This window comes from Clinocottus analis, unplaced genomic scaffold (assembly GCF_023055335.1).
Source record: "Clinocottus analis isolate CAN_PGR_092001 unplaced genomic scaffold, fCliAna1.0.p SCAF_19, whole genome shotgun sequence".
NCBI lineage: Eukaryota > Metazoa > Chordata > Actinopteri > Perciformes > Cottidae > Clinocottus > Clinocottus analis.
In genome coordinates, this window is record NW_027175920.1 from 2992435 (window position 1) to 3004617 (window position 12183).

General features: G+C 46.4%; 2 protein-coding genes across 2 annotated transcripts; one reads left to right on the forward strand and one right to left on the reverse strand.

Annotated features, from left to right (window-relative positions):
- The first annotated feature begins 2286 nt into the window (after nucleotides 1-2286).
- timm23a (translocase of inner mitochondrial membrane 23 homolog a (yeast)) lies at nucleotides 2287-5253 on the forward strand. Its single transcript, XM_068583298.1, has 7 exons — nucleotides 2287-2678; nucleotides 2809-2867; nucleotides 2954-3047; nucleotides 3629-3713; nucleotides 3804-3862; nucleotides 4084-4194; nucleotides 4446-5253. Exons 1-7 carry the CDS (start codon nucleotides 2573-2575, stop codon nucleotides 4562-4564), a joined length of 633 nt encoding a protein of 210 aa, XP_068439399.1. The 5' UTR covers nucleotides 2287-2572; the 3' UTR covers nucleotides 4565-5253.
- Nucleotides 5254-5534: 281 nt separating this feature from the next.
- On the reverse strand, nucleotides 5535-7702 carry zgc:112285 (uncharacterized protein LOC561476 homolog). The gene is made up of 6 exons (XM_068583917.1): nucleotides 7567-7702; nucleotides 7341-7450; nucleotides 6509-6603; nucleotides 6147-6427; nucleotides 5827-5990; nucleotides 5535-5714 (listed from the first exon to the last, which is right to left on the reverse strand). The coding sequence occupies exons 1-6, from the start codon at nucleotides 7700-7702 to the stop codon at nucleotides 5535-5537; spliced, it is 966 nt and encodes a 321-aa protein (XP_068440018.1).
- Between the last annotated feature and the right edge of the window lie 4481 nt (nucleotides 7703-12183).

Genomic DNA, 12183 nt, shown 5'->3' on the forward strand with positions numbered 1-12183 from the left:
TTTTCAGTCAAGTTTCGTGCTGTTTTTTTTCTTCTTCTTCTAGTATGAAACACTCTTCAAGCATCTGGTAATGTATTCTGCAGTCAGCTTCTCCGCCATTGCCAATACTGGGGCCCAGAGCTTCCAGCGCTTACAATCAAAGAAGTGGGGTTGTGTGTGTGTGTGTGTGTGTGTGTGTGTGTGTGTGTGTGTGTGTGTGTGTGTGTGTGTGTGTGTGTGTGTGTGTGAGGGGGAAGGATAAAGAGAGAAAGTGAGGGGAAAAGACAGGTTGATTTACATTACTATGTATGCACAACATCCTCCACATAATGAAGCGCTCCAGATTCCCCTCGGCTCGGTAAATATTTGATGGCTGAGCGGCGGAATGATTTTAGCTGAATAACAGGAGTCCTATAAGCTGCTCAAAAGTTGTATTTCAAACCCTTCTCTCCCTTGTCCTCTTCCCATGTAAATAAGGCCAACTCCCCCTAACTCCGCACACCCCTCTGAGGCCGTTTAAAGACCCAACACTGTCTCCTTGTCTCCTTGACAACCGGCATACACTGGGGTCCTGTCGTGGCCTCTCTGTCTTTTGTGTTTGGGAGCTCAGAGAGACAGAAAGAAAGAGAGAGAGAGGAAGAGAGAGAGAGAGAGAGAGAGAGAGAGAGAGAGAGAGAGAGAGAGAGAGAGAGACGGAGGGACAGAACGAATGAGAGAGAGAGCGAGAGAGAGGAAGAGAGTGAGACAGAAAGAAAGAAAGCGAGCGAGAGAGAGGGGAAGAGAGGAAGTGAAGGATGAAAACCGGATGGAAAAAGATAACAAAGATGACATCACAGCTATTTTATGCCACAACTGAAAATGTGGTTTGTAGTCCGATGATGATGATGATGATGATGATGATGAAGAAGATGATGATGATGATTAGCCAGAGGACAAAATGGGTGGCAGCTTAGTGTGAGAGTGTGTGACCAGAGTTGGAGAGAGAGAGAGAGAGAGAGAGAGAGAGAGAGAGAGAGAGAGAGAGAGAGAGAGAGAGAGGCCCAGGACTGAATGGAGCATTGTGGGAAAGACAGTGGGCACACTGGGCAGTAACACAGAGAACACTAACTCACAGATCATGCCAGAGACTCTGAAAACACCCACACTGGGCGACAATGGCAAACTTCATCGCTCCACTTGGCCCCGTCTGAATACACACATACAATGGCAGAATCCAAATAAGATGCTCTGTTATTCGTGAAATTCAACACACTGAATTCCTTCAGTGCCTCTGTCCCTTTGACCGGCACCAGATGGCCCGGGGCTGCGCTGCATGGATGTGCGCGTACGTGTGCACGTGTGTGTGTGGTCTCGTCTCCTTGTTGCATCATGGGTGAGCATCCTGTAGGTTTTGTAAGGTGAGAAATCAGGCCTCCAAGGGCCCAACAGGTGTCATGTTTATTCAACTTAGCTCCACCCACCTCTCTACTTCAAGCGATGCAAACAACAACCACAAAAAGTCCAGCAAATTCAACTTGGACTTGAGAACTAATTTAACTAAATCATTCAATTAAAGCAGGAGAAACGAGTGAGGACTGAGGAGTATCAGGACCAACAGGTTGATGGCGTGAAGATGGTTACTCTCAGCTCTCTGCTGCCCCCCTGTGTAGTTTATGAGGAACTCCACTATTTCATAAACTACAACAAGTGTGCGGGGAAAAAACTTAATTCGCGGTGGGGGTGGCTATGAAAATAGGATGTCCCTTTTTCAATATTATAGACACAATGATTAATCACTACTGAAAAATAATCCTTAAAAAGTTAGGAATATGATTTCATATATTGTATTTTATAATCCAAATGGTACATTTACTCAAGTACAGCACTAAAGTATAACTTTTTCACTACTTTGTGCTTTTCACTTCTTTTTTTTTTTTTACTTATTTGGCATCTAGTGCAATTTACTTGACAGAGTCATGTCTTTTAAAAAATGTCTCTGAAGGAGATCTAGTACATGAACTCCTTTACTTACTTCTTCGCCTGCAGTCAGTTTTGTAATGTCCTGGGCTGTCCATACCTCTTGCCTTTGGGTTAGATACAACTGATCCCAGATCTGTAGGTGTCGTAAAGTCGTATGGCTTACAGATGCTATCAAAACAGCTTTACAGCTTTATTTTTCACGTTTAAATTAGTATATGGTCTTAAAATCATTAGATGAAATTTAGGTTTATGACAGTATTGTCTGTTTTTAACGCCCCAACATGTCGTGGTAGATCGTGTTGACGTAACGACAGCTTAACGTCAGTTATCGCTTTACGGCAACACAGCAGCACGCTGGAGGTCAGGGGTTTTTACGTCAGGACTAGCTCAACAGTCCGCCGGTAGGAAACGCCTGTGTTTTCATCTTTTAGTCTACCTTCAGATTCAACCTTCACGTTAACAGGACGGCGTCTGTTTGTGTCGGTGAATCCAGCCGCTCGTCGTTGAGCAGTTTGTCCTGGGTTTTGAGTGTTGCGTCATAGCTAGCGCTCGCTAACGTCAGCCAGGTCGGCTCGGCTAGCTCGGCTAGCGGACCCAGCTCCCACCAGGTGACCCGTCGGGTTCCTCTCCAGCCATGGACAGCAGCTCTCAGGGATCGGGAGGAATGAAAGGGGGTATGGGGGGTCTCTTTGGAGGCGGTGCTCCCGAGTACTCCAACACGGAGCTGGCCGGTGTTCCCTGTAAGCTTTCCCATTGCTTTAAGTTAGCTTAAACCACCTGCACTGTTCAGCTTCATGGCCTTAAAAACAATGTAAATACAACTTTATCAATATATAAACGTCTAATATGTCTGTTGTAATGTCATTTTAGTGACTGGAATGAGTCCTCTGTCCCCTTACCTCAATGTCGACCCCCGGTACCTGATTCAGGTAACTACAGCTGTTTTTGGTATTAAATGAACGTGTTTGTTTTTTTCCTGACTATAACATCTCTTGATTTTTTTGTTTTTTTTTAGGACACAGATGAGTTTATTCTCCCAACAGGCGCCAATAAAACAAGAGGGAGGTTTGAGCTGGCTTTCTTTACCATTGGAGGATCCTGCATTACTGGTAAGAGATGAGTAACACCAGTAAGCATCATAGTGTCACAGTTTCCTTAAATCGTACCTAAAACTAAATATATTTTGCTCAAATGGGAAAAATGTGTGGTTATCTATACTGTATTTGTACTGTTTATGTCAGACTACTTTCTTTACCAGTCTGTGGCTGTTTTTCATGTTTCTAGTTTGGTCCCTTGGTTAAAATGAGTGAGTTTAAATGACACCGTGCAATGCTACTTGGACCACCGTGTGGTTCCAATATGTGGCAACAGTTTTGGAAAGGCCCTTTGCTGTTTCAATGTGACAAAACCCCAAAGCACAAAGCAAGGTCCATACAGGACTGCTTTTCTTTGAGTTTAGTGTGGAAGAAGTCTTTACATCGTCATCCAACACTTGAAGGATGAACTGGGATGCCAACTAGGATCCATGCGTTTTGACCCCAAACCAGTGACCTCACTAATGCCCTTGTGACTGAATGGGAGCATATCCCTTCAGCCAGGTTCCAAAACTCTTGTGAAAACCTTCCCAGAAAAGAGGAGGTTGGTACGTCTCATCTCACTCAACCTTTCTGCCTCTTGGTTTTGACTATAGGAGCAGCATTTGGAGCTGTGAATGGTCTCCGAATGAGCATAAAGGACACTAGAGACATGGGATGGTCAAAACCTCGTAATGTACAGTAAGTATGGAGACAGTTTAGTTGTATCAATATGGTTATTACACCAAGATCACTTGATCTGTCCTCTAAATGTTAGCTTTCTCTCTCCAGGATTCTCAACATGGTGACCAGACAAGGTGCTTCATGGGCCAACACTTTAGGCTCTGTTGGTAAGACCATTATAATGTAGCTCAAAATAAATAATAGTAGTATATTCACTATTCCCATGGACGAAAATCTCATTGGAACATGTAAGAAAGCATTATCTATTTAAATGTATAATGTTCTAGCACTTTTAAGGATGTGTTTATGTTTATCAACTGTCCCTCTTTAAAATGACTTGACTCTTGTGTCAGACAGTAATACTGTGGATTTGTCTTTTCTATTGCAGCCCTGTTATACAGTGTATTCGGTGTGGCGATAGAAAAAGCCAGAGGAGCAGAGGACGATGTCAACACTGTGGCTGCGGGGACACTCACTGGCATGCTCTTTAAATCAGGCAGTAAGTTTCTTTTCTGCCTGTGTATCTGACATCACTGTGTTGTGTAATTTACTTTAACCTCAGAGTGTTTGCTGTATTTCTGGGTTGATAAATTAGCATAGTGTCTGAAGTAAGTCTGTTGGGCCGTCTGGTTCTTTTGGGTGAATTAGAAACGGAACTATTTTCTGAAGTTGCTGTCGGACAGATGATTTTTAACGCATGTTTATTTTATCTTCACTCACACCCATTTTGTCACTCCTGTGTGTTTGCAGGTGGCCTAAAGGGTGTAGCCAGAGGAGGGCTGGCCGGTTTAGCCCTGTCTGGTGCCTACGCTCTCTACAACAACTGGGACCACCTCACAAGCTCCTCTTCATCCTCCAGGCTGTATTAACCCTTTCGCACACTCATCTGCTTTTACATTAGGGCCAAATGTCACACAGCCTTTAACCACAGCGCTAAGTGGGATTAGACTCTGGTCAAATGCAGTGTGCTTTTTAGGGGAGTGTGGGTTTGTCCCACTTCGCTGGTTCCCTCTCTGTAGCCACTTCCTTTTCCAGGAGCATTCTTGGGGAATTAAATGAAAGAAGATTGGACTAAATTTCACTGGAAATCTATATTTAGACCGTCCAATAACACCTCTCTCTTCAGTTGTCTTTTACCCTCTGAGGTATTCCTGTCACTGGTCGGCTCAGTAATGAGAAGACACCGTGTTTTTTTGTGTTGGTTTTTTTTAAAGATGTGATTTGTTGTATCCTTTTTTTGGGAGACTTGGTTGTCTTCTTTGATGCTAGTTTTGAAATCAATTGAACTCATGATATTTGGGTTAAAAGAGACAATTTGTAAGCTGTCATCTGGTGTGTGTGGTTCACCAGGTGAATGTACTGATTCTAGACTGAAAGACTTTTCTTTAGCAGGAGAGCAAAGAGATTCACACACGCAGAACCAAGCCTCATGGTCGGCTCTACTCATATTTATTGAAGCGTATCTGCGGTGGTTTCATCTGTAAAGCTGTTTGCCTGTGTCCATCAAATCCACTGTATTAAAAACTATATTAAAAAAATGGGGAAATGTTGACAAAGATTTTGCTTTTAACACATTTTATTGCGTAAATGTAGACTGAATGTAAAAGGTCATGAGCTGTGAATACTATGCAGCGCTCTGCCACAACTTTCTGCTGTTTTAAAGTAGTGCATAGTGCATAGACTAAAACACAGTGCGTTAGGAAACAACAATTTCACAATCAGAACGTGTATTTATATCTTGAATGAACTGTTGCTGTGATACTTTTAGAAGAAACGAATTGTGGTCGGACGAGAAACGGAGCAGAGCTTATGTTTGCTGTCAGCGAGTCGGGCGCCGGCTCAGTGCAGGAAGAAGTCCCTGATGCGGGTGGCCTCGATCCAGGGGATGTAGGTGGCGGTGCGGGTGAAAACACTGGGCTTGTTCTCCACGGTGCAGCCGATCGGGCCGAAGCTCACCACGCCGTGAACCTCCCAGCGGTCCTGCCCCTGCTGGCACAGCAGAGGACCACCAGAGTCGCCCTGAAAGATGAGGACGAGGAGGAGGAAGAGGAGAGAGAGAGAGAGATGAAGTGTGAGGTAAAAATGAATTCTCGCCTCCACCTACAACACTGTCTGTAAATCTCAGTCCTACCTGGCAGGCAGCAGGCGGGCCCTCGGTGTCCCTGAAGCCGGCACAAATCATGGAGTCTCGGACGCGGTCGCCCCAGAATTTCTTCTGCCGGCAGGTCTTGAAGTCAATGATGGGCAGGCGGGCTTGGTTGAGGGCTTCTGCAAGAGACACGTTCTCCTTTCCACCTGGTTCAAGAACATCAATTTAATAGTTAGCCCGACTGAAATAGCTCCACAACTGTTACACACACTCATGATCCCCAAGAGGATGAATCCTATTGATTCAGTGGACAAAATGATTATTTCCCCCTTCTCATTAACATCCCTCTCTTCTCCACTCACCCCGGGTGTCGCCCCAGCCGGTGACCCAGCAGTAGTGTCCTGGATTGAGGCTGATCTGCTTGCGCGGCAGGCAGGCGTAGCGGATGAAGTTCGAAGGGACGATGTCTTTGGCGGCCTTCACCAGGGCGATGTCGTAGTCCAGCTCGCTGTGAGTCGGGTAGCGGAAGTTCTCGTGCCGGTAGATTCTCTTCACGGGGAAAGTCCTCTCTGCCGTTTCGGAGCGCTTCAGCTTGTGCTTCCCCACGACGATCCTCCAGCTCCCAGCATCCTCAGCTTTACCTCTAATCGGCCAAACGAATAGTTAAAAGCAAAAACGTATTCAAATCCCAGCTAAATCTGCTGCGCTGCGAATGATTTCTTACTTTTGGAAGCAATGAGCGGCAGTGAGGATCCAGTTCTTGTGGATGAGAGTTCCTCCACAGACGTGGATGTAATGTTTACTTCCCCTGGGACGAACCTACGCGAAACAACCAGACAGCTCAGTGATGAGAGATTGTTTGGTAACACTTAGGGTACATATTATATAGACTTAGGTAATGCTAAACTATTTATTGTATGCTATGATGATTGAATGCCGGACCCGATTCCAGTTAGTAAATGTCAGACTGTGCTTTTCCAACATCAGTAGTGTAGTTCTATGTATTAGTCCTGCTGCAATACTAGTCTTAGGAATATTAAGCATTTTTTTGTTGGTGCAGAAAATTGTGGTGAGAAATCAAGACACATCTGCACTAAGAGATGATCAGAAATCTAGATAGTGTTGTGATCATGTACACCGTTACCCAGTAATCTGAACCTGTTTCATGTAATTGTATGTATCAGAATAAAATCAAAATCAATATTGGACTCCGGGATACAAGAGCTACTAATCTAAGTTCACTCCTTGTGAGAAAATACTTTCACACGATAAAGTCTATAGAGTCTATCGAGTTGAAGTATAGCTATTTAGATCAATTTGAATTAAATGTTTGCTGTTTCGGTGGTAGACAGATAAAACAAGTCAATTGTAATCGTCACCTTGGCCTATGGTCTATTTTTTGGTTTTATACACTAAAATATAAATTGTAAACATCATTTGCAGCCCTAGAAGGGATACGAGTTAGCTGGGGTTAAGTGTACGCGGGTTTTGTCTGTGAAATTTCATGCAGTCACAAGACATCCCAATACTGAACCACACCAACGCAAAGGTTTTACCTGCAGAGAGACCTGCCAGGGCCACGAGTGAGGTCTGGCCTCGTTCCCGGACACAATCCTCTCGATCATGTTGGGCTTGAAGTGAGCCATACCGCAGTCCCGAGGCCAGTCTTAGAGGAGAAGAGAACAAGGTGAAGCTCTTAAAAGCACTGAGCAGACGTTTAAATCACAGCATGTTCTAACAGGAGGCTGGCAGCTGTGTGTTTGTGCATGCGTGTGCCCTCACCCAGGTGGAGGATCTTGTGCTGCGGCTGTTGCTCGGGGGTGAGCGTGTATGCGGCTGCCGGCAGAGATGCCTTGCTCAGCAGCAGCGGCAGCAGCAGAGACAGAAGGAGGAGCAGAGGAGGTCCAGGTACAGCCATCGTGTATCACATAATCAGAGGCCGGCACACATCCCACGCTATTTATACCAGGCAGCGATCGCACACAGGTGTACACATACAGTACGCGCACACACACACACACACACACACAACAGCACGGACAATGAGCGGTGTCGCAACAAAGGCCGAGCCCTGGATTGTTCTCCTGTAGCTGCGAGTTTCCACTGCCGCTGAGAAAAAAGGGGTTTTCGGGGAGTCCCATCAGCACTTTCACATACATATAGTATGCTCAAAGTACACCAACATGTATGCGGCACAAAGGCGATACAGCACTGTACACAAACATCACGTCATGTCACGTGACTTTGCAGCGGTGACACAGTGACCTCAGCATGACCTTGATCTCTGATATCACAAATATCCACGACAGTTCATCCTGTGTAAACATGACTAAACATGGTGTGTTTACCTGCCAAACATGGCTTGGATTGACATAACCATTGTTATGATTACTTGTCAATCACAACTAGGAGACAGAGGAGTCAACTGGGAGAGAAGGACTAGAAGCTTTTGACGTTGGCTGATAAATGGAGCACCCATTCGCTATTTAGATATTAACGACTCATTCTAAGCTAATTGAAACACATAAATTCTTAGTTTCAGATGATTGTACACTAATGAAAAGATAGTTGTGGATACTACAGTCCATTTCTGTGATTAGATCCCTGAAATGCTCTTTGCACTGGCACTTTTAAGTGAAATATATTAACAACTTTTGGAGGAATTGCAAGGAAATTTGGTTCGGACATAACGTCTCGGGATGAATTGTAATAATTTTCGTCAAAAATGTCAACGCTACATTAGCTCTAAAAGTACATTCTGTTTAGTGCCAACGCATGCTAACATGCTAAACTGAGATGGCTAACCAGATTAACATTGTACCTACTGAACATCAACATGTTCAGGTGTAATTTAGCCTCAAGAAGCCACTTGTTGGCTGCAGACGCTTGTCTGTTGTGTACAATTTCCCATCACAATCCCTTGCGGCGATTAATCCCAATTACAAAGAAACATATTTTTTTTATTAATTACACTTGCCGGATGCTACAGAAGAAAAGATATTTGGTGGATGATGAGTAACGCCTGCTCTAATTTGACCTTCAAGCCCGAGCTGTGAAAAGAAAAGGGGTCGATACAAGAGGGTATATATGTCATTGTGATCCAATTGACTAGAAGAATATGAAGTAAGAATACATGAATGAAAAGCAAAGGTGACCTTCACGCCCGCTCTACTCACATCTGTGAAAATATGACAACAATAACTGCAGTGGAAGCCACGAGTGAGTTGAGTCTGTGGGGAACGAGGGAGAATGTGCCCGCTCATCTGAATGGCAGCGCCTGAATGGTCAAACCTCACCACTGTGGTTCACCAAGTTTACATGCTACTCAACTTTGTGTATGTTTTCCACAGTGAGTGAGTTGAGCGAGGGTGTGATGATGATGATGATGATGAGGGACGGAGAGTTCAGTGTGCTTTTGAGTTGGTGTTCTCTAACAACATGATTGAGCTGAGTCACCTGTGTAAATATTTGAGGGTAAATCCTGACATGTGCTTCCACAGCACTTATTTTGTTGGATCTCGGCTGGGCTATTTTTCTTCTAATTCTTCTTATGCCCAGATCAGTAAATCATCTTAGTTTTAAAGATTAATGAGAAACAAAAAATCAAAAGTGTGCCAAACCAAAAAGTGCACAGGTAGAAGTGGTGGCAGAAGTATTCAGGGATGTTACTTACGTATGAAATTCACAGCAGCTAAATGTATGTCCAAAGTTAAATAATTAATTATGCAGAATTGTGCCTCTCACAAGGTTATAATATTATAAATAGTATGTAATGTGTAAGCAGCATTATGCTGTCAGCTGAGGAGGCAGAACTATATTCTGCCCGGTTACAGCGTTTCATTTTTTAAAAACACATTAACCTTAATAATTCTTTACTTTTTGATAAAGACCTCATTGGAAAATGCATCTACTCATCATTTAACTGCAGAAAAACTGTTTTTAGAAAATAAATATGTACAATAAATGATACGTAAGTAATATATTCTTTATAGAAACGATGAATACTTTAATTGCATATTTACAACAAGCAAACCGTGACTGGCTTTTTTATGGATGTTTTGTTCAAGCATTTTTTAGAAGAATAGTAAATGAAAATATAGAATACATTTACTTTTTTAATTCTAAAAACATCAGCCTTTTGAGGACTTTTTCATCCAATGGAAATTAAACTTTCTCTAAAAAAAAAGGAAATCCTAATGAGTGGAGGAACAAAATTTCAAAAACTTTAGCTTTTTACCAAATGACAATGAGAAAGTCCCAACAGCAGCAGGATAACACCACATGAAAGTGAGAGCTGCTCCCAGCGTCAATGAGTTTTTTCGGTGGTAATTTTTGCAAATTGATCAGCCATAGATGATTCGATTAAGCTCCTGGATCAATCATCTGCCTTGCTGAAGCCTCCACACCACCTGGGCTTCTTCAGTGCCCTTATCACACTCCTCTTGCGGCTGTGTCCACTCCCACTCGAAGGAGATTTAGGATGGATGATGCCTTCGTCTCGGTACACCTCATCTTCCTCTTTTGCATAAGCTGCCTCTGCTCTGCTTATTCTACGAACGGCTTCCTCCTTTTTCCCTCTGCCTTCCTCCACCACCTCCCTGCACGCTCCGTCTTCCTCTGGTCTCCCCCCGCTCTCGCCCTCGGTGCAAGCCGAAGTAATGATCATCACAGGCGGATGAAGATCCGGGACGATGGCCTTCACCACGTTCGATATGAGGGGCGGCTTCGGGGCTTTCTTCTTCTTCGAGGTACGTGTCGGCGTTTGGGGGCTGCTCTGGAGCTCCAGGTGTTTCAGTATGGCCGTGCTCAGCACCGCCGGGTCCAGCGTCGCTCCGTGGACGTCCCACGTCATCCCGTCCTCGTCCCACTGCACCTGCTTCATGCTGCCTCTCCTCCCGTTCGCGTCCACTTCCCCGTCCTTCATCTTCAGGCACGACCGCTTCCTCTCCAGATCGCGCGAGGACGCCGAGTTGATTTCCCACGTCGGGTCGTCGTCTCGCCTCACCTCCAACTCGCAGCTGCTCATTGGGAACATGCTGGACGACGGGGACACCAGATTGGAGTTTGACCCCACTAAGCACTTCAGGTTCAGTCTTGATCCGGGCGGCGACCCCAGCAAGGAGTGGGAGCCCATGTTGGAGTTAGACAGGTTCCTCCGGAGGCCCCACATGGAATTGACCGGAGAGATCGTCTGCACCGCTGCATCCACCAGGTCCACCTGTGAAGTCATTGTACCTTCCTCCCTGAACCCCTGTGCCCTTGTGAGGGCCTCTCTGGCGTTCAGGTTGCACCTGCAGCAGTCCCCCAGTAGCGAGTCGCTCAAGGAAGAAACCAGAGGGGACTTCCACTCGCGACCTATCGGAAAGCTTGGCCACGGCTGCCACGGCAGCTCAAGATGGCGAACTGACGCTCCGCTTCCTGTTTCCTGTTCCTCTGCTGGAGACGTAGGCGTGAAGTCGTTTAAAATTCGCGCCGGGCTTCTCACCGCTTCACTCTCGGATTCCTCCGACCCTCCAGGACTGTGCAGCTTCTCTATCACGTCGTCAACGAAGCATCCGGCATCCGATGACGCACCTCCTTCCGCCAAGCTGACGGACGACGCGATCGGGGACGGGAATACGAAACAAAGAGGTTCATTCAGGAAGCCCTCGTCCTCTGTGCCGGGCAGCTGGGGGAGATTGGGGGAGTACGATGGCAAGGGTGAGAAGGTGTGAGCCTGCATGGGTGGCGTCGGTGGAGAGGGTTTGGTAAGTAAGTCTTCCTGCTCATGTGTGCTCAGCGTTAGAGCTGAACGAGATGAAGTAAAAGGATCTTCTTGTGGTAGAGTTGGCGTCTGTAGTGGGGAGATGAAGGAAGACGGCGTGGTCGGCGAAGAGCTCGGTTTGCACCTCGGAGAACAAGGGGTTTCCTGGGTAAAACTTGAGGGCCGCGAGGCCCCCCCACCTTTCCACACGACCGTGTCTGGGGTGCTGCTGCGGCTGTGCGTGCTGCTGCCGCCGCCGCTGCTGCACGCGCTCCAGCGGTGCATGTTGGCAATCCAGCGCTCGCTGAGGGCCGGCGGGCCGAGCGTGTCCGCGTGCGGCGCCGAAACCGACGGCTGGTGGCCGACGCTGCCGCCGGTGGGGTTGATGTGCTGCCACATGTGCGGGTGCAGCTGCTGCAGCGTCACCGAGTTGCGCTCGGCGTGGGTGTTGGTGCTGGAGCTGCGCCTCAGGTCCACGCGGGTCCAGGCCGGGTCCCGCTTGTGCGCGGGCCCCGTCGCCATCACGACGTCCATGGAGCTCTTGGAGAGGGAGAAAATGGGCGCCTGGTCGTCGGTGGAGTAAGAGGACGACTGACTGACTGAGCGGCAGACCGGCTGGTAGCTCTCGGACACGGGGCGTCCGGGCCGCGGCATGG